Source organism: Alligator mississippiensis, chromosome 7, assembly GCF_030867095.1.
Source record: "Alligator mississippiensis isolate rAllMis1 chromosome 7, rAllMis1, whole genome shotgun sequence".
NCBI lineage: Eukaryota > Metazoa > Chordata > Crocodylia > Alligatoridae > Alligator > Alligator mississippiensis.
Window position 1 is genome coordinate 77,745,507 of NC_081830.1, and position 18,181 is coordinate 77,763,687.

Consider the following 18,181-nt stretch of genomic DNA (forward strand, 5'->3'; position numbering starts at 1 on the left):
GCTTCCTTTATTGAACTCCATGCAAATGGAAAATTCCATCTTTGTGAAGTTTGCTATCTTCTTCCTTTATATCAGCATTCCCTTTTTATGCTGCTTGATGTCATACAGTGCCTCAAGATTATATTTTTTGGTCCACGTTTATAGCATTCATCTACTATGCCATCCGTGAGAGAGAATTCTGTGCTTAAGGGAGGTCATTTGAAGATGAAGAATATCTGTGGGTACAGGCCCTATTTAGCAGAATGACACAGGTCTGCACCCAAGAACCTTTCATTGTGGTTTAATATGCAGGTCAGGGGCATTGGCAGAAATATTATGTACACCATAAAGTTTCCTTTTAAGTTTCCTGGAGGCAAGATTGCTTATTTTTCATGAGGCCTTTTATTAGTCCATTTCAGTTCTTCCTGTCTAACACCACTCCCTGTGTTACTGATCATCATTTTGCAGTGACATCACTGCCTTGTGAAATTGCACATCTATTGTGTCTGGAGGGCATGATAACTTTCCCTCTGTTTATGTATTTCAAATGTTTGTTTCTTTTCAAGTTACCTACATAAGTGACATTCGTATAACAGCAAAAAAAATCAATTTCATGTTGGACGAAGGCTAAAATATATTAAGGCTGAAGGTTTCAAAACCAGATGCCTAAAAGCTATATCCTCATCAGGGTAGGCTGACAATCCAGGCAGACCTAGACAGATTAGTTAGATGGGCGGACCAGAACCAGATGCTGTTCAACACTGAGAAGTGTAAAGTGCTCCATCTAGGGAGGAAAAATCTGCAACGAACTTATAGGCTCGGTGGTGCTACACTAGCTAGCACCGTGTCCAAATGGATCATAAAATGAATATGAGCCACTAGTGTGATGCTACAGTTAGCAGAACAAACATAAACTTCTTAAAGAAGGTTTCAGACTGGATATAAGGAAAAACGTCTTCATGATTCATGTGACCAGACTCTGGAATAGATTCCTAGCAGGGGTGGTGTAGGCACCTACCCTGGAGACCTTCAAAAGGAGACTGGACGCACACCTTGCTGGAGTTAATTGACTCCAGCAGTCTTTCCTGCCCAGAGCAGGGGGGGTGGACCCGATGATCTCCCTTCCAGCCCTAAACTTCTGTGAATCTGTGAGTCCCTAAAACCATGTTCTGTCATATTTTTGAAAACCCAGTGGTTTTATAAACTTGGGCACCTAGCAGTTCGTTGTTGCCTAGCATTTTTGGATAACTGGTCACCTAACTATATACTTTGAAAAGCCTGAACTAATTAAATCCTTGCCTACCTCTTGGAAGTGTTGACAGACCCCCAAATCTTTACAGCATGCTTATTCCTTGATTGTGTATCTTGCATCAGTTCATTGCATCTTGAATATGTCATATTTTCTTTTGAATGGGAAAGCAAAATTGGCTTTTTTTCCCCCCAGAATGATCCCTAAAAAAATACACCTGTTTTAAGTTATGTTGTTTTCAATTTATCCGTAGGCAACTTTTCATCATGAGAAGAGTGTGCAATCACTAAGGATTTCCCATAGAGGAGAGGGTTTCAAAAATACAGAAAAGGGTTTCTCAGAGGGTTTCAAGAATACAGAATAGGTGTATCCTTCTTACTCCTGCAAAGAAATAAGACCCAGTGTGAACTGAGGTAACATTTTCTTGCAACACCCAGTATTTCCTCCTCAGTTAATGGAGGCCTGAGACAGAAGATAGATGCATCTAACAGGCAAGGGTTTTACCATATTTCCCTTTTTGTACATAACACTATTTCAGTGGCAAGGTACCAGAATTATGTAAATCAGAACAGGCTTTTGTACATTTTCTTAGAAAAGGAGTAGATCTTGAAAGGATCTGGCTATAATCATAAAGGATGCTCATTTAAAAAGGTTTTTTAGATTTTGTGACTATATCTACTCATGGCTTTAATTGTATACCGTCATATCCCTATGGCTGTTGATAAGAATTCTCTTCATAGTAGCCACTGAAGGCCAGGATGTTATTTCAGAAGCTGTGCATGATCCTCCTTTCTTTCCATAATGTCATTAATACAACGGTCAGATTAATGTGGCGGACACAGTGAGATTCCTCCTAAATCAAGATCACTTTCACCCAACCTGTTACTAACAGAGCCTCCTTACAGCTTAAGGATTTTTCCGCTATATGAAACCATGAAAACAGCAGTGTGGTGAGTAGTGATTTAGTGAAATATATAAAATCAGGCACAAATATGTTTTATGATCTTGTGTCACATGAAGCCTTGGGAAATCTTACACAAGGATACACTCAAAAATTATGTTAGCCTCCTACATGAAGTGCAGCAAATTATATCTTTTCAGTCCCCAGGGTGTCAGAGTGGGACCATCCTTGCCTACATACTCAGAGCTAAAAATATGCAGTGAGGTAGTTTTGGCATGCAAGGCTGGCTTGAATTTGTAGAGCTGTGTGAAAAATTCCTAAAACTGATTAAATTTGTCTATAAGGTCACCTCTGCATTATTCTTGGAGCAATGGTTCTCATCCATTTTAGACCCAAGGCCCCCCTCTCTTGGAAAATGCCATTACTTAGTTTTCATAGAATCATAAAACAATTAGGACTGAAAGGTACCTCAGGATGTCATGTAGTGCAGCTGCCTGCTCAAAGCAGGATCTTCCCCGACTAGATCATCCCAACCAGGTCTTTGTCTACCCAAACCTTTAAAACCTCTAAGGATGGAGATTTGACTACCTCTCTGGGTAGCCTTTTCCAGTGCGTTACTACTCTCCTAGTGAGAGAGTTTTTCCTAATATCTAACATAATTTCTCTTGCTGAACCTTGAGACCATTGTTCCTTGTTTAGTTATCAGCCACCACTGAGAACCATCCGGCTCCATCTTTTTTGTAATCACCCTTCAGGTACTTGAAGGCTGCTATTAAATCCCCTCCTCAGTCTTCTCTTCTCCAGACTAAATAAGCCCAGTTCTCTCAGCCTCTCTTCACAACTCATGTTCCCCACTCTGACCATTTTTGTTGCCTCTGTTGGACTCTCTCCAATTTGTCCACCTCCTTTCTGTGGTGGGGGGCCCAAAACTAGACACAGTACTCCAGGTGTGGCCTCACGAGTGCCAAACAGAGGCAAATAATTACTTTTCTCGATCTCCTGGCAGCGCTCCTACTCATGCAGCCCAGTATGCCGTTAACCTTCCTTCCAAAAAAGGCACACTGTTTGGCTCGTATTCAGCTTATTGTTCACTGTAACCCCCAGGTTTTCTGCACAGCTGCTGCTTAGCAAATTTGTCCCCAGTCTGTACCAGTTCATGGGATTGTTCTGTCCTAAGTGCAGGACTTTGGATTTGTCCTTACTGAACTTCATGAGATTTCTTTTGGCCCAATCCTGCAATTTGTCTAGGTCTCTGAATCCTAGTCCTACCCTGCAACTTATCTAATACTCTGCCTAGCTTGGTGTCATCTTCCAACTTGCTACAGGTGCACTCCATCCCATCTTTCAGATCATTGATGAAGAAATTGAACAAAAGTGGCCCCAGGACTGACCACTGGGCCCCATGGACTTGTACACACCCAGCTTTTCTAAATAGTCCCTAACCTGTAGTTCTTTCACTACTACTGGCTGCTCACCTCCTCCCCAAGTTGTGCTCTTAGGTATATTAGTCTGGGAGCTGACTTTGTCTGTGAAGTCCGATTTAAAAAAGGCATTTTCAGGCTTTTTCTCATCATCGTCACTAGGTTGCCTTTCAGTTAGGGACTCTCACTTTCCCTGAGCTTCCTCTTGTTGCTGACATGTTTGTAGAAACCCTTCTTGTTACCCTTCACATCCCTTGCTAGCTGCAACTCCAGTTGTGCTTTGGCCTTCCTGATTTCATCCCTGCATGCCCTAGCAACACTCATATACTTCTCCTTCTTGTTCAAGTTTCCACTTCTTCTAAGCTTCCTTTTTGTGTTTTAGTTCATTGAAGAGTTCCCTGCTAAGCCAAGCTGGTCTTCTGCCATACTTGCTCAACTTGCTACACATGAGGATGGCTTGTTCCTGTACCCTTAGCAAGGTTTCTTTAAAATACAGCCAGCTCTTCTGGACTTCTTTTCTTCTCAGACTGGCCTCACAGAGGACCCTGTTCATCAGTTCCTTGAATTGAAGTCTGTTTTTCTGAAGTTTAGGGTTCTTACTCTACTGCTCTCCTTCCTTCCTTTCCTCAGGATCCTGAACTCAGTCATCTCCTGGTCACTGCTGCCCAAGTTGCTATCCACTACTACATTCCCCACCAATTCATCCCTGTTTGTGAGCAGCAGATCATGAAGACCACAGCCCCTAGTTGGCTGCTCCAACACTTGTGCCAGGAAATTGTCCCCAGTGCTCTTCAAACACTTCCTGGATTGCTTGTGTATAGCTATTGCCCTCCTAGCAGATGCCAGGGTGATTAAAGTCCTACACAAGAACCTGAGCCTGTGATCTGGAAACTTCTGCTAACTGTTTGAAGAAATCCTCATCCATTTCATCCTCCTGGGCTGGTGGTTTATAGGAGGTATCCATCACGATATCAACCTTGTTGCTCTTCCCTTTGACCTGAACCCAGAAACTTTTAGCAGGCATATCTCCAGTTACATATTATACCTCTAAGCAACCATACAGCCCTTTTACATAAAAACAACTTCTCTTCTTCTTCCCTGCCTGTCCTTCCTGAACAGTTTATACTGATCCATGATCTGTACTCATCCAATCAGGCAAGCTATCCCACTAAGTCTCTATTATTCCAATCACATCATATTTCCATGTATGTGTGAGGACTTCTGATTCTTCCTGCTTGTTTTTCAGGCTCCGTGCATTTGTGTACATACATTTGAGGTAACTACCTGGTTGTCTTAGTTTCTCAGGAAGAATGAGAAAGCCTCTCATGTTTCCCCTTTTTGCTTCTGGTTCCTCCAGGTCACCCACTTCCCCACCTACCTCAGGGCTTTGGTCTCCATCTCCCCAGCAAACCTAGTTTAAAGCTATGTTGGCTAATTTATTTATTTTTTAGGAGGGAAACTACTACTACTTTTTACTCTATTTTTAGTTTTATTTTTTAATTAGTATTCCAACTCTATTCCCCAACCTAGTTTATGGATAACTAATAGAGTAGTGGTTCCCAAACTGACCGATTGTGCACCACCAATTTAAAATGATACAGCCTTAAGTACCACCAGCAAATTTTTGCCATATAAAGTAATTATAATACTTATTATAATTATAATATTATACATGTATTATAATTATATTATTATTATTATTATATTATAATTATATAATTATATACTTATTATAATTATATACTTATTATAATTATAATATTATAGACGTATTATAATTATAATACATCTGTTAATTCATACTACTGACAGATTGTCTGCATACCACTGGTGGTACCTGTATCGCAGATTGGGAACTGCTGTAATAGAACAATTCTTCTGTTGTGGAGTACTCAGGAATATAAGAAGGCAGAATATATTTAACACTATGGATTCCTGTTTGAAATATCTGGGTTTATCTTGTGAATCATTTTTGCACGTCTAAAAGTGATAAAATTGTGTGGCACACCATGTCACCTTTGAAGGGATCTTAAAGAACCTGTGGATGCTACAGCACCCTGGATGAGAATCACTTTCTTAGAGTGTGAAAGGGCTAATATGTACAGGAGCATACCAACAAAAATATCTTTCCAAGTACTGGTACTGCAAAAAAGGGAGGAGCAAATGACGCCTCTGTTTCTCTTAAAGGAAAATAAAATTAAACAGTTTTGGGTTGAGGTCAACAGACCCCATTCTCCTTCCCTGAAGATAACTAACTAAACATGTCATGCATAGCAAAATATATCAACAACAAAGGAATTAATTATATGTGGGTTAATTACAACATATCTAGGCATTCCAGTTAGCAATAAGGGCTCAAGAACAGACAAATGTCCTAGCTTGCATTTGTATCTAATTTTGGGGATAGTGTGCCAAAAAGCAGACTGGTTTTCTGACCTCTCTCACTTCTTCAATGAGCCATATTTTAGTAAAAGTCAAGTTCCTCAACAAAAAGCCTTATATGGCTTCTTTGTGATTATTCAGTACATAGCAAAGCTAGAAACATGAACCGGTTGCAAGGCAGACTAGTAAAAGAATCCAGGAAATCCTTACTAGCTGCATACCAAAGTCAATGTTTGATTGTTCCTAAGGTGCTCTCTGCATATCAAACCCACCTCAAGGCTGTAGTAGAAATCTTGCAAGAAAAAACTGGCGAGTTTGCCTCATATTTCTTAACAAGTCTGCAATGCCTTCATCCACCCCTCATAGATTCATAGATGTTAGGGTCAGAAGGGACCTCAATAAATCGAGTCCGACCCCCTGCATAGGCAGGAAAGAGTGCTGGATCTAGATGACCCCATCTAGATGCTTATCTAACCTCCTCTTGAAGACCCCCAGGGTAGGGGAGAGCACCACCTCCCTTGGGAGCCCGTTCCAGACCTCGGCCACTCTAACTGTGAAGAAGTTCTTCCTAATGTCCAATCTAAATCTGCTCTCTGCTAGCTTGTGGCCATTATTTCTTGTAACCCCCAGGGGCGCCTTGGTGAATAAATACTCACCAATTCCCTTCTGTGCCCCCGTGATGAACTTATAGGCAGCCACAAGGTCGCCTCTCAACCTTCTCTTGCGGAGGCTGAAAAGGTCCAGTTTCTCTAGTCTCTCGTCGTAGGGCTTGGTCTGCAGGCCCTTAACCATACGAGTGGTCCTTCTCTGGACCCTCTCCAGGTTATCCGCAACCCTCTTGAATTGCGGCGCCCAGAATTGCACGCAGTACTCCAACTGCGGTCTGACCAGCGCCCGATAGAGGGGAAGTATCACCTGCTTGGACCTATTCGTCATGCATCTGTTGATGCACGATAAAGTGCCATTGGCTTTTCTGATGGCGTCGTCACACTGCCGACTCATGTTCATCTTGGAGTCCACTAGGACTCCAAGATCCCTTTCCACTTCCGTGCCACCCAGCAGGTCATTCCCTAGGCTGTAGGTGTGCTGGACATTTTTCCTCCCTAGGTGCAGCACTTTGCATTTCTCCTTGTTGAACTGCATTCTGTTGTTTTCTGCCCACTTGTCCAACCTGTCCAGGTCTGCTTGCAGCTGTTCCCTGCCCTCCAGTGTGTCCACTTCTCCCCATAGCTTTGTGTCATCTGCAAACTTGGACAGAGTACATTTGACTCCCTCGTCCAAGTCGCTGATGAAGACATTAAAGAGTATCGGTCCAAGGACCGAGCCCTGCGGGACCCCACTGCCCACACCCTTCCAGGTCGAAACCAACCCATCCACCATGACTCTCTGGGTGGATCCAATCCATCCATCCAATTCGCCACCCACCGGACTGTGTAGTCATCATGTTGGAATGTTCTTATGCTTAATTTTCCTGTGCAACAAAGTAATCAAGCTGATAGAGGATGTGTGAGAATTGTGGGGGTTAACTTCATCCTGGTTCCTCTGTAAGGCTGTCCAACCAGTTTTGGCTACTGACTTTGTCATACAATATATACAGTTTCTGGGAATTACACATATTAAAGTATTTATGGTATTCACTCAAACAGTGTGAGAGGAACAGTGAGAAAACAAACTGGTTTAAGCCTGGTAGGTAATTTACAGTTTATAGAAGATAACTTCAAGTAGAAGGAAGTTGTTTCTTATCTAGTCATTTTTGTTGGCTATTCCTGGCTTTTTTAATTGTATTTTGAAATAAAGCCTCCAAGTTGGCTTTTAACTGAGTGCCAAACAGAATCTTATCTAAAGATTAAGAATCAATAGAGGATTTACTAATATAACTAGCAAAACGATATCTTGAAATGTAGTTGTTAATTGGCAAGGGTGAGGGTATTTATACTAATGTGCTGTGGGGCTTGGTTCTCAGCCCTAAGTTATTTGATATTTTTAGCAGTGGTCTGGAGAAACATATTCGATGTGATAGGCGAAATTGCGGTTTGTAAATTATAATGTGTGGGTCATATATAGAGCAGACATTTTTGTCTTGGTAAGCTTGGTATATTCAAACATAATTTGAATATAGCCAGAATCAAAGACCTATAGTCTTATAAAGGAAAAATATGCAGGTCATAGGTGGTTGTGGCAGGCCCGTGTTTGCAACACCACTCCTAGCATACCCTGCCCATTTGGGCATGCTGCGCCATGGTCTACTCAGCTTCCATGACTTGATGTTACGTGAGGTTCTACCTGAAGGTGTGTCCAGTGTTTCTCTATGACCTTGGGTGCTTCATCTGGTACTTCTTCTGTGAGGCTCATACTCCTCTACATCCCAGCCCTTCCTGGTCGGGTGGTGTGGTTTGGTTTCGCTGGAACCTGGGTGTGCTGCAGACATCACCTGTTCTCAAAGAAAGCCTGCCCTCATGGTTCTTGGCAGGAATGTGGTTATGGCCTCTCCAACTGATAAACTGGGAACTTAACAATACCAGAACTGATATTACTTGAGTGATGCAAGTGAGCAGGGGAATGATACTCACTGCGTTTGGTGCTTCTCTTTTGTGCTCCAAGCTGCACGTGGTGCGATTTGTATGGCCCTTGTCTGGTCCCCCATTTTGGGTATATCCTGGGAGAACCAATGTTCTGGGTCAGCTGGCACCTGGCCACATATTGCAGTATCCTGTGGGGTGTTTCCTAATGCCCAAATGACCCTTATGGTCCTGATACTTCACCACTGGGGGATTTTGTATCCATAACCACTCAAATCCTGCAGAAAGATCCAAAGGGCTCTCAGGCGGTTTCTTACCATCACTGGGTCCTGCTGATGCCCTTTGGGCTGCCGTCTTGCTGTCCTGGCTGCCCCCAGGTGTACCTGCTGATGAAATCCCACGTGGGTGGGGTTATGGTCAGCTCTGTACCCTTTGATCTATTGTGGTCACTCCTATGCTGATACCTGGATTTCCTTTCCCAGGTGTCTGGTCGTCTGCGGCATCCTCCAGCTTACCAGGGCTACCTGTCCCAGGGCGGGTTTCCAGCTTCAACACTACAGGTAAGTGAGTGTTCAGGCACTGTGGGGATTCCCCAGCCATGGTGGGCATTACCATCTAGTATGGATTACGGAGACCTGGCGGGACTCCTCACATGATTGGAACATAGCCACAGAGGGCTACACCCTGCACAGAAGGGACCAAGTAGGGAAGAAAGGTAGAGGTGTAGCTCTCTTTGTGAGGGAGCAGTACACCTCCTTGAAGGCTGACATTGGCTTCAAAGATAAGCGGCTTAAAACCCTCTGGATCAAGCTTCAGGGGGCCAAGGTGAGAGACACTTAACTGTGAGCGTTTAGGTGAAAGAAGTGCATGAACAGTGATTGTTCCTCAAGGACATGATCCTTGAAGCATAAAAGAAGTCCATTCCCATGCTAAGGAAAGGTAGCAGAAGGGCTGGGAAGCCCCCTTGGCTTCATAGGGATATCATGGTCCTCTTGTAAAAGAAGAAAGAGGCATACAAAGAATGGAAGTTTGGGACAGTCCCCAAGGAGGATTAAACAACGATGGTCCACATTTGTAGGGAGCAGATTAGAAAGGCTAAGATAGTGACTGAATTTAAACTAGCAACAGAAATCAAGGACAATAAGCAGTCCTTTAGCTATGTATGGAATAGAAAGAAAACAAATGGAAGTGTGGGGCCATTGCTTAACAACTCAGCACAGCTAGTTACCGACACTCTGGAGAAAACTGAACTCCTGAATGACTACTTTGCTTCGGTATTTCACAGGACTAAAGGGAAAATCATAACTGATAGGGTACAGAATGGTCATGGTGGGTGTTGCTTGTAGGTGTAGTAGGGCTTCGGCCTCTTCTTAATAGGTGCCTTGCTCCCAAGCAACGTTGGGGTGAGACTTGGGCTTAGGTGCCACCTAGATGGTATGGGTGCTACTCCTACTCACCTGCCACATCTTTGATGTTTCTTGTTAGGGAGGCAGTTCGCTTCAGGTGGTCCCCAAAAGTGAAGAGGTCTCAACCCTGGTCTTTTCTTCATGGGGCTTCAAACCTCCCCTTTACCCCACCCTTACCATGTCCACGGCCTGGACAAACGCAGCACTCTGCGGATCTTCCTCTGGATGATATCTCCTTTCATCCAGATTCCCGCCCTGGGATGAGTCGGGCATTCTTGCCCAGTACAATCTTCCCCCACAGCCGGTTCCTCAGCTTCAGGCCGACTTGGGTACATAAACCCGCCCTGCCTTAGGGCTGACTAGGACTTCAAATGAATCTCCTGGCCGACATCTTGCTCTTCCCCCGCCGGCCACTCAGCTGCTCTCCCAGTTGCTATCTGAGCAGCCCGCATCTTGCTGAGGCTTTGCCCTCACCCCTTACTGATCCACAGCTTCAGGGAGCTCTGGAATCACGGAGCCTACGTCCGCGTTTCCTCCCAGCCACTGCTCATTTGGGCTGCTGTGGTGAGTATTGGGCACGTGGGGCGGAGGTCTAGGACTCACTAGGGAGGCTTTTACTGCCCCTTTCACAGTGGGAATGACTGCCTTCCTACAATTGACGTTGAGTTGGTATGTGATCAGTTAGAAAAGTTAGACATTTATAAGTCAGCAGGACCAGATGAACTTCATCCAAGAGTGCTGAAGGAGCTGGCCGAAGTCATTGCAGGACCTTTGGCAAAACTTCCAAAACTCATGCTCGGGTGAGGTCCCTGAAAACTGGAAGAGGGCCAATGTTGTGCCCATCTTCAAGAAGGGGAGGAGAGAGGACCCGGGCAACTATAGGCCAGTTAGCCTAATTTCTATCCCAGGGAAAATCCTGGAAAAATTCATCAAGGAGTCTATGTGCAATACGCTTGCAGGAGGTAGAATTCTGAATGACAGCCAGCATGGATTTGTCATGGGTAGGTCTTGTCTTACGAATCTCATCTTCTATGGCCTGGTAACTCACCACCTGGATAAGAGAGAGGAGGTTGACATTGTATACCTAGACTTCCAAAAGGCCTTTTGATCTGGTATTCCGTGATGTTCTCATGGGAAAATTGGAGGATTGCAGGCTTAACTGCTCGGGAGTTAGATCAGTGGGAAGCTGGCTGTGGAGTTGGACCCAGAGAGTTCTAATGAACAGATCTGTGTCGTCGTGGCAAGAAGTGGCCAGTGGTGTCCCTCAGGGGTCTGTTCTTGCTCCAGTGCTTTTCAACACCTTTATCAATGATTTGGATGTGGGAATGAAGAGCTCACTGACCAAGTTCGTGGATGACATCAAGTTATGGGGGAGTGTGGGCATGCTTGAAGATAGGCTGCAGATATAGGTGGACCTAGACAGGCTGGCAAGTTGGAGACTGATCAGAATCAGTGCTCTATCTGGGGACAAACAATCCCCAACCTACTTATAGGCTCAGTGGTGCCAAAGTAACTAGCACCACGACAGAAAGGGAACTAGGGGTAATAGTAGATCATAGTATAAATATGAGATGTCAGTGTGATGCTGTAGCCAGCAGGGCAAACAATACTATGGCATGCATCAACTAATGCATCTCAAGCAAAACCAAGGAAGTGATTCTTCTGCTTTACTCAGATTTTTCTTCCAGAGCAAAAATAGTCACTCCAGGAAAAAATAACCTGGGAAGAACTAGGATTAAATTATTCATGGGAGAATTTGTTTTGGCAGAGCAAATGTCTGTACATGTTCCCTTCTGAGAGAAGCCACTGCACAGTCTTCCAGCATCCCAGGCTGTTACCCCACTCTCTAGGGAAACAGGGTGTCGCTTAGGCTGGACTCTACTGCTCCACCTGAGTAAGGAGTAGAACACACCCTCTTTACAATCCCCACGTTGTGCTGTAGGGAGACACTCAGACTGCTCAGGGCTGCCCTATGCACTGCTGCTATCTGTCTTCAGGCAGTCTGGGGAGCCTGCAAAGGATGTTGAGAAGTATGCTCTTTTCTCTTCTGGGGCTCAACATTCAAATGTCTGTTCAGGGATGTCTGGGTAAGTTTTTCTACCAGGAGAACAAACCTGGGAGGATTCCCCTAGATCAGGAGTTCCCAAGCTGTGGTACATATATGCCTGGGGGTACGGAAGACATCTCTGAAGGGTAAATGGGAGAAATTGTGTAATAGCAGATTTAATTTTCATTATTGTTATAATAATTGGCACTGAATGGGTTAAAATATAAAACACATGCTGGTAGAAGTATGGGGGCAACTGGTAAATCTGGGGTATTCAATAAGAAAAAGTTTGGGAACTTCTGCTCTTGATCAGTGGAATATATATACACAAGCTTTGTTTCATTTACACCCCTGGCTGTAAATGTGTCGTGTGTGGGACGAAACCTTAATAGCTGTGTTATGCAAAGATCTGTGCAAAACGAGGAGATACCATTCTATAATTCAGAGGCAAAATCCCTTTACACCCAACACAGGCTTAGCCATTAGAGGGATGAATAAGCCTCATTGTACAGTGTGGGAAAACAAGCTGTTGAAAAATATAGATCAGAAGTACACTGGCTGAATCCACATCTGGAGTAGACTCTCCCACTTAGCCCTCTTTGAGGTGGAAGCTTTAACACTTCTATCAAGGAAACCATCATCCCTTGGATATTAGAATGCAGGCTCTCTTTTCCTTTTTGTTTGTGGTGGTGATTTTGTATACAGGGGGCATGATATCCATGAACTCCTGTGCCTCTATCTGTCTGAAAGAGTAAGATATTAGGATAGTTCTTAATACCAATATTCCCAATCCTTCTAGAGGTTCAGTCCAAGGAATGGTTGACTTCAAGTTACTATAGAATCATTGGATTGAAGGAACCCTTTGGTCATCTAGTCCAATCCCTTGCATAAATGCAGGGTTGAAGGAAGTAAGGAGAAAGAAAGCTCATATTTTAACTACCAAAGTGTCCAAATCAAAATTTTCAGTCTGCTAAGAGAGCCACCTGTATTTCAATCTGAATTTGGTACCTGACCTCTGATTGGGCCAAAGCAAAACTGCAAATCTGAAAATACTGATGTTTTAAAAAGCTTTACGCCTCTTTTTGCTTATTGAATCTCATGGCTCAAGGTTCTTCATTCATCTGTAGCCATGTGCCATTTGGAAATGTTATGCCTATTGTTTTGTATAATGCCTAAGGCCGCATCCAGACAAGTGTGATGATGTGGTATGTGGCACCGCAGACCGGTCTGTGATGCCACATACTACACATTCAGGCATTCCCTACGCTGTTACTTTGCAGTGCTGGGGGATTTTTTTAATCTGGGATGTCCTGGGGTTAAAAAAAAAAGGCGGGGAATCAAAGCAGTATGGTGCCATGTGGCAGCAGAGCTGCCGACCAAAACCAGAGCCTGGACAGCTGGAGCCACACTCTGGCTTCTGGCCAGGTTCCCAGCTGCAGGACCGCCGCAGCTGCAGCTTCCCTGGCTCCCAGGACCCCAGTTAAGGCTGCTGGGACCAGTATAGTTGCTGTCCCCAGCTTCCCCTACCCACCTGGGATAACCTGCCATGTGCCAGAGCACATGTGGCACAGGTTTTCCCTGGGAACAGGTAGCCCTGGCACAAGGTGTGCTGCTGCTACTTGTCACCAGGGAACCAAATGTCCACGCTCATCTGGACGTGGCCTAAGAGTTCTCTAACTGAAAGACATCAGATAACATGAATAGACCTGTGGTTGGTTTCGTGTGTATGTACAGTCATTTTGCCTCTCACCTTTTGCCTCTTCCTTCCACTGTTTTTGTGGGCTTTTCTCACAGAAACAGCAGAAAGAAACATTATTAAAAATACAGTGAAACCACAGAAATAGGGGAACCAACCACCTAGGGGAATCAAGAATGATCATGGTACCTGAAACTGTTCTAGCTTATTTATTTCTTAAAACTGTTACTAGCTTTCAAGCTGCCAGAATCTCTTTTAAAATGTACAGAATTCAGTTCATGGAGTTTCATGTGCCAGCTGGAAAAGTGTCCTTTGAAAAGGACCCGATAGTGTCCAGTGTAACAAGGTGGGAGTTCTTGCACTAGACAGATACGCTGGAGCTACTTGGTGAAAAAGCTACAGGGCTAAAGTTATTATCCAACTATCGAATGAAACATTACCACAGTATTAAGTTTATCATAAGGCTAAGTTTTAATGCAGTTTTGAAACTAATTAAGTTCAGATAAATATATTGATAGATGTGGCATCGTCTATGCAAATATATGCAAATGTTTGTTATAGTGAATTAGAATGTAACTTTACTGAGTGGACTGCTCAGGATTTCATTAAATAAAAATATTAAAGACCGGAAGAAGACCAAGAAAAATCTCTTTTACTCTATTTCAGTTACTCTGAGTTGTTAATCTGGTCCAAGATGATCAACTTCTCGTTAATCATAATAATTAGAAGCAGATTTACTAAGCATTAGTGCAATTTTCAATCATGCTAATAGTTGTGCAACCCACTGTTCATTAATATAAATGAGGTAAATTAGAACTGTGACATTATAAAGAAGAGGCAGAAACTGCAAGATCTTTCCTGGATCCTCCCCAAAACTCCATTAATTTAATTGTGATATATTGTTGCTCAGCAGCTTTTTCCCCCAATTTTCTGTTTTCAAGTTCTACCAGTGTTGTAGGTTGACTAGCATACCTTTATTTTAGGCAAACATCAGGTTACCCTGGTTGCAAATGTGAATACTGACCTCGTAACCATGCTTAAAGGTGTTTAATAAAATACTTCAGAGGAAATATTCAAACCCAAGTCAACAGAAATTTAGCCACCCATAGATATAGATCCACAGGACTGTCTAACTTAAGGCTCTGATTCTACAGCATGCAAGAGTATATGACTGTACTTGCATGGACATCTGTATAGATATATCACTGCAGTTCTGTCTGAGCCCAACAGCTGAACCTCTTACCTGCTGTGACCCAAATCTTGCATTTCTGTGCTTATATTTTCTACTTGTAAAATGGGGATAATGCCTAGCTTAAAAGAGTATTTTGAGATCTATAGCTGAAAAGTACAACAAAGGCATATTCAGAGTATTTTACCTTTATAGGCTGGGAACAGATTTATTACTAGACTTGTGATTAGATATATTACTACCTATTACTATTTATTATTTATGTATTCCCTTTTTGTGGCTTCCTTTTTAAAATTACTGAAATCCCTAACCTCTACCCCTCCTCCCGTGGTGGTAGTTTAGGAGTTTAATCTTCTTCTGCACTTCTGTGCCACAAAAACTAGGCCTGCAGAGAACATCCTTCATACTTCAAGTGGTATCAGGGGGTCAGCAGGAGGCAATACACCAATGTTCAGTATATTATTATTCGGTTTGCATTGTTTTTCTGTATAGTTGTTTGAGCTGTGCCAAGCACAAATTCCACATTTACTGTGTTCAGCTTTGCTTTGCACAGCATTTAGCAGGTAATCTGGATGTTAGTAAAATAAACTTTGGAGCTAAGTACAGACATTCAAAAAGCCCCTGGCAGAAAGTGCTTTAACTACTGCACTTACTTAAAGTGCTATAATATAAGTTATAGTATGTTCACTAATGTGTGCTGTTCAGTGGTGGGGGGAGGTGGTCTGTGCCTGCCTGCACTGGCCAAGACCAGAAGGCAGGGGGCACTCCCACATACTTCCAAGGAGGCTGCTGGAGTGGCTTCCACCCTGCCCTGTTCCCCTGCCATTTGGGGACTATCAGCAGCATGGAGAGAAGGGGGGAAGGGAGCCACCTTGTTGAATGGACCTGGTTTGGGCTTCTCCAGACCCCAGCCAGCAACAAAGGGGGGGGGGGGAGGTACTTCATGGTGGAAGGGCTCCTTTCTCCCAGCTGCAGCCACCAGCAGCAGCACAAGTTCCCTGTGCTGTTTTTCACTGTGCCAGGAATTCTGGCAAGGATGGTGGTGGAAAAGGAGCCTCCCTGCTGGGAGGGCACCCCCAGCTTCCCAGCTTGGGTCCTGATGAGAGCGGGGCCAGGCCTGTACCACAGGGGGGCTCCTTTCCCCCCTCCCCCCAGAGTTTCTGGTGCAGTGAAAAGTGACAGGGAACTCGCATTGCTGCTGCTGGCTGCAGCTGGGGATAACTAGCTCCCCTGCCATGAGAGGGCTGACCTGGCCCCTAGCAAGACCTGAGCAGGGGCCTTCTTTTGCCCAGCTACAACCAGCAGTGGCAAGCAGCAGTGCAAGTTCCCTGTATTACTTTTTGCAGTGCTGGGGCCTCTGGTGGGGGGGGTGGGGGGGAGGCAGGAGGGAAGGAGCCCCCCTGCTGGGCAGGCCTCCTCCAGCTTCCCAGTTTGGTTCTTGCTGGGGGCCAGGTTGGGTCCCTACGTGGCAGGGGGGCTCCTTCTCCACCCCTCAACCCATCAGAGTTCCTATCACAGCAGAAAGCAGCACAGGGAACTCACACTGCTGCTGGTGGCTGCAACTAGGGGAAAGGAGTCCCCTACTGTGAAGGGCCTGGCCTGGCCCCCCCTGAAATTGCAGACAGAAAGCTGGGGTGGACCTGTCCAACAAGGAGGGGGGCTCCTTTTCCACCTCTCTCCCCCACCCCCGCAAAATTTCCTGGTGCAGCAAAAAACAGTGCAAGAAACACTTCTTCTGCAACTGAGAGGAGCCCCCTAACATGAGCCCCCCACAGCTTGCTAGCTGGAGTCTTTTGTGGGGCTGGGCCAAGTCTGCACAGCATAGGGGCTCCCTGCCACCCCCCTGGCCCCAGTTCCCAGTGCAGAGAAGCACTGGGCTGGGCTGCCCCTCCTGCAGCTGCTGGCTGCCACTGTCAAGAGGCTTGGGCAGGTGGGGAAGGGGGGAGCCCCACTCTGTCATGGGGACATGACCTGGCCCCCACAAAGACCACAGATAGTAAGGTGGTGGGGGTCCTTCCTGGTGGGGTTTCCCTTACCCTCTGCTCCAGGCTTTTGACAGTAGCAGGGAGCTGCTGCAGCAAAACTTCCTGGCCCTGTGTTTTGCTGTGCCAGGAACAAACAGGGGCCAGGGGTGGCCCCCTGGCCCTCAAGCCAGCAAGCTGTAGGAGGGCCCTCCCCTGCCACTGGCCTCAATTCCCAGTGCAACAGAAACTGGAGCAGCCCTGCTCTATAGCTTCTGGCTGCAGCTGCCAGATTACTCGGGCAGCAGGAGTGGGTGGACAGAGCTCCCCTGCTGTGTGCATGTGGCCTGCTCCCCCCTTCCCTGAAGCCCCAAGCCAGCAAGTTGTGGGACAGCCCTCATGGTCGGGGGTTCAATCCCCCTCTCCCCCCCAGCCACTGCTGACAGTTGCTAGTGGGTGGGGGGTGGGGGGGCAGTGGAGTGAGACTGGGGAGATGGGATGCTTTGGCACTGGCTGCCAGGAGAGGGACCCCAGACTCCTTCCTCTGCTGCATCCCTCCCAGCAGGCTGAAGTGCATCACATGGCTGGGGTGGTTTGTGAATAGAAACTCCCATTCCATCCCCACCCTGACCAGGCTTCATGTGGGACTGGGATCAGAGGCTGGCACTGACTTGGATCAGAGATAGCTGAGGGGGCAAGACCAGCCTTGCACTTGGGAAGAGCAAGCTAATTCTGTCCAAGACTAGAGCAGAAATGTGCAATGCTGCCTGGGATGTTGGCAGTCATGCTCTACGTTAACCCCCGATGGGATCTGGCACAGGTGTTTGATAAATCACTGTAAGAAAAAACACTTTAGGTTAATATATATCCATCCAGGGTTAACTTAGGGCCATTTTTAAGGTGCTTTATATTCTGTGAACATGTGTTCTGTTACGGTGTAAAGAGTTTTCTGTGTGCATAAAGGCTAGGGACAGACATTACACATAAACCAGTTTAAGTGATCAAAAACTGGTTTAAATCTGTAACAAAACAGAAGTTCAGTGCACATAAACCAGTTTCAAAATGGCCGAAACTGATTTAAGATAAGCCTAGTTGAATGTAGTATGAGGCTTAACGTGATTTGGGTGAAACTGTTTTATGGAACTTCTGTCCCAGATCCCTTTCTTGTTTAAGTTAAATCATAGTCCCCCAGCATCCCAGCATGCTCTGCAGCCCTGGACTGTGCTGTGCTCTCTGCTGCAGAGAGCAGGGCTGTCCCTGCCCCTCTGATCTCTAGCTGGGGGTTGGAGAATGGCCAGATGCCAGCCGGTTTCGCCCCCTGAGGTGAAGGGAGCAGGGAAGGGGTTTATTCCCCACTCCCCTCTCCCACCAGGGGACCACAACTGAGGTTTGCCTGGCTGGAGTGTAGCAGCCCATCAGACATTCGCCCCC

The 18,181-nt window shown here is 45.3% G+C and overlaps 1 protein-coding gene across 4 annotated transcripts in view; it reads left to right on the forward strand.

Annotated features, from left to right (window-relative positions):
- The window catches only part of NAALADL2 (N-acetylated alpha-linked acidic dipeptidase like 2), a 1,094,482-nt gene that overhangs the window by 344,282 nt on the left and 732,019 nt on the right, over window positions 1-18,181 (forward strand). For 3 of the 4 annotated variants that reach the window (XM_059731157.1, XM_059731158.1, XM_019478566.2), the window contains one exon: window positions 8,934-9,011. The exons of the other annotated variant lie outside the window; for it this stretch is intronic. Coding sequence is in view for 1 of the 3 variants with exons in the window: in XM_019478566.2 (XP_019334111.1) it covers window positions 8,934-9,011 (78 nt within the window). In the remaining 2 variants the exon portion in view is untranslated. The remainder of the gene's footprint in view (window positions 1-8,933; window positions 9,012-18,181) is intronic. 4 annotated transcript variants of the gene reach the window in all.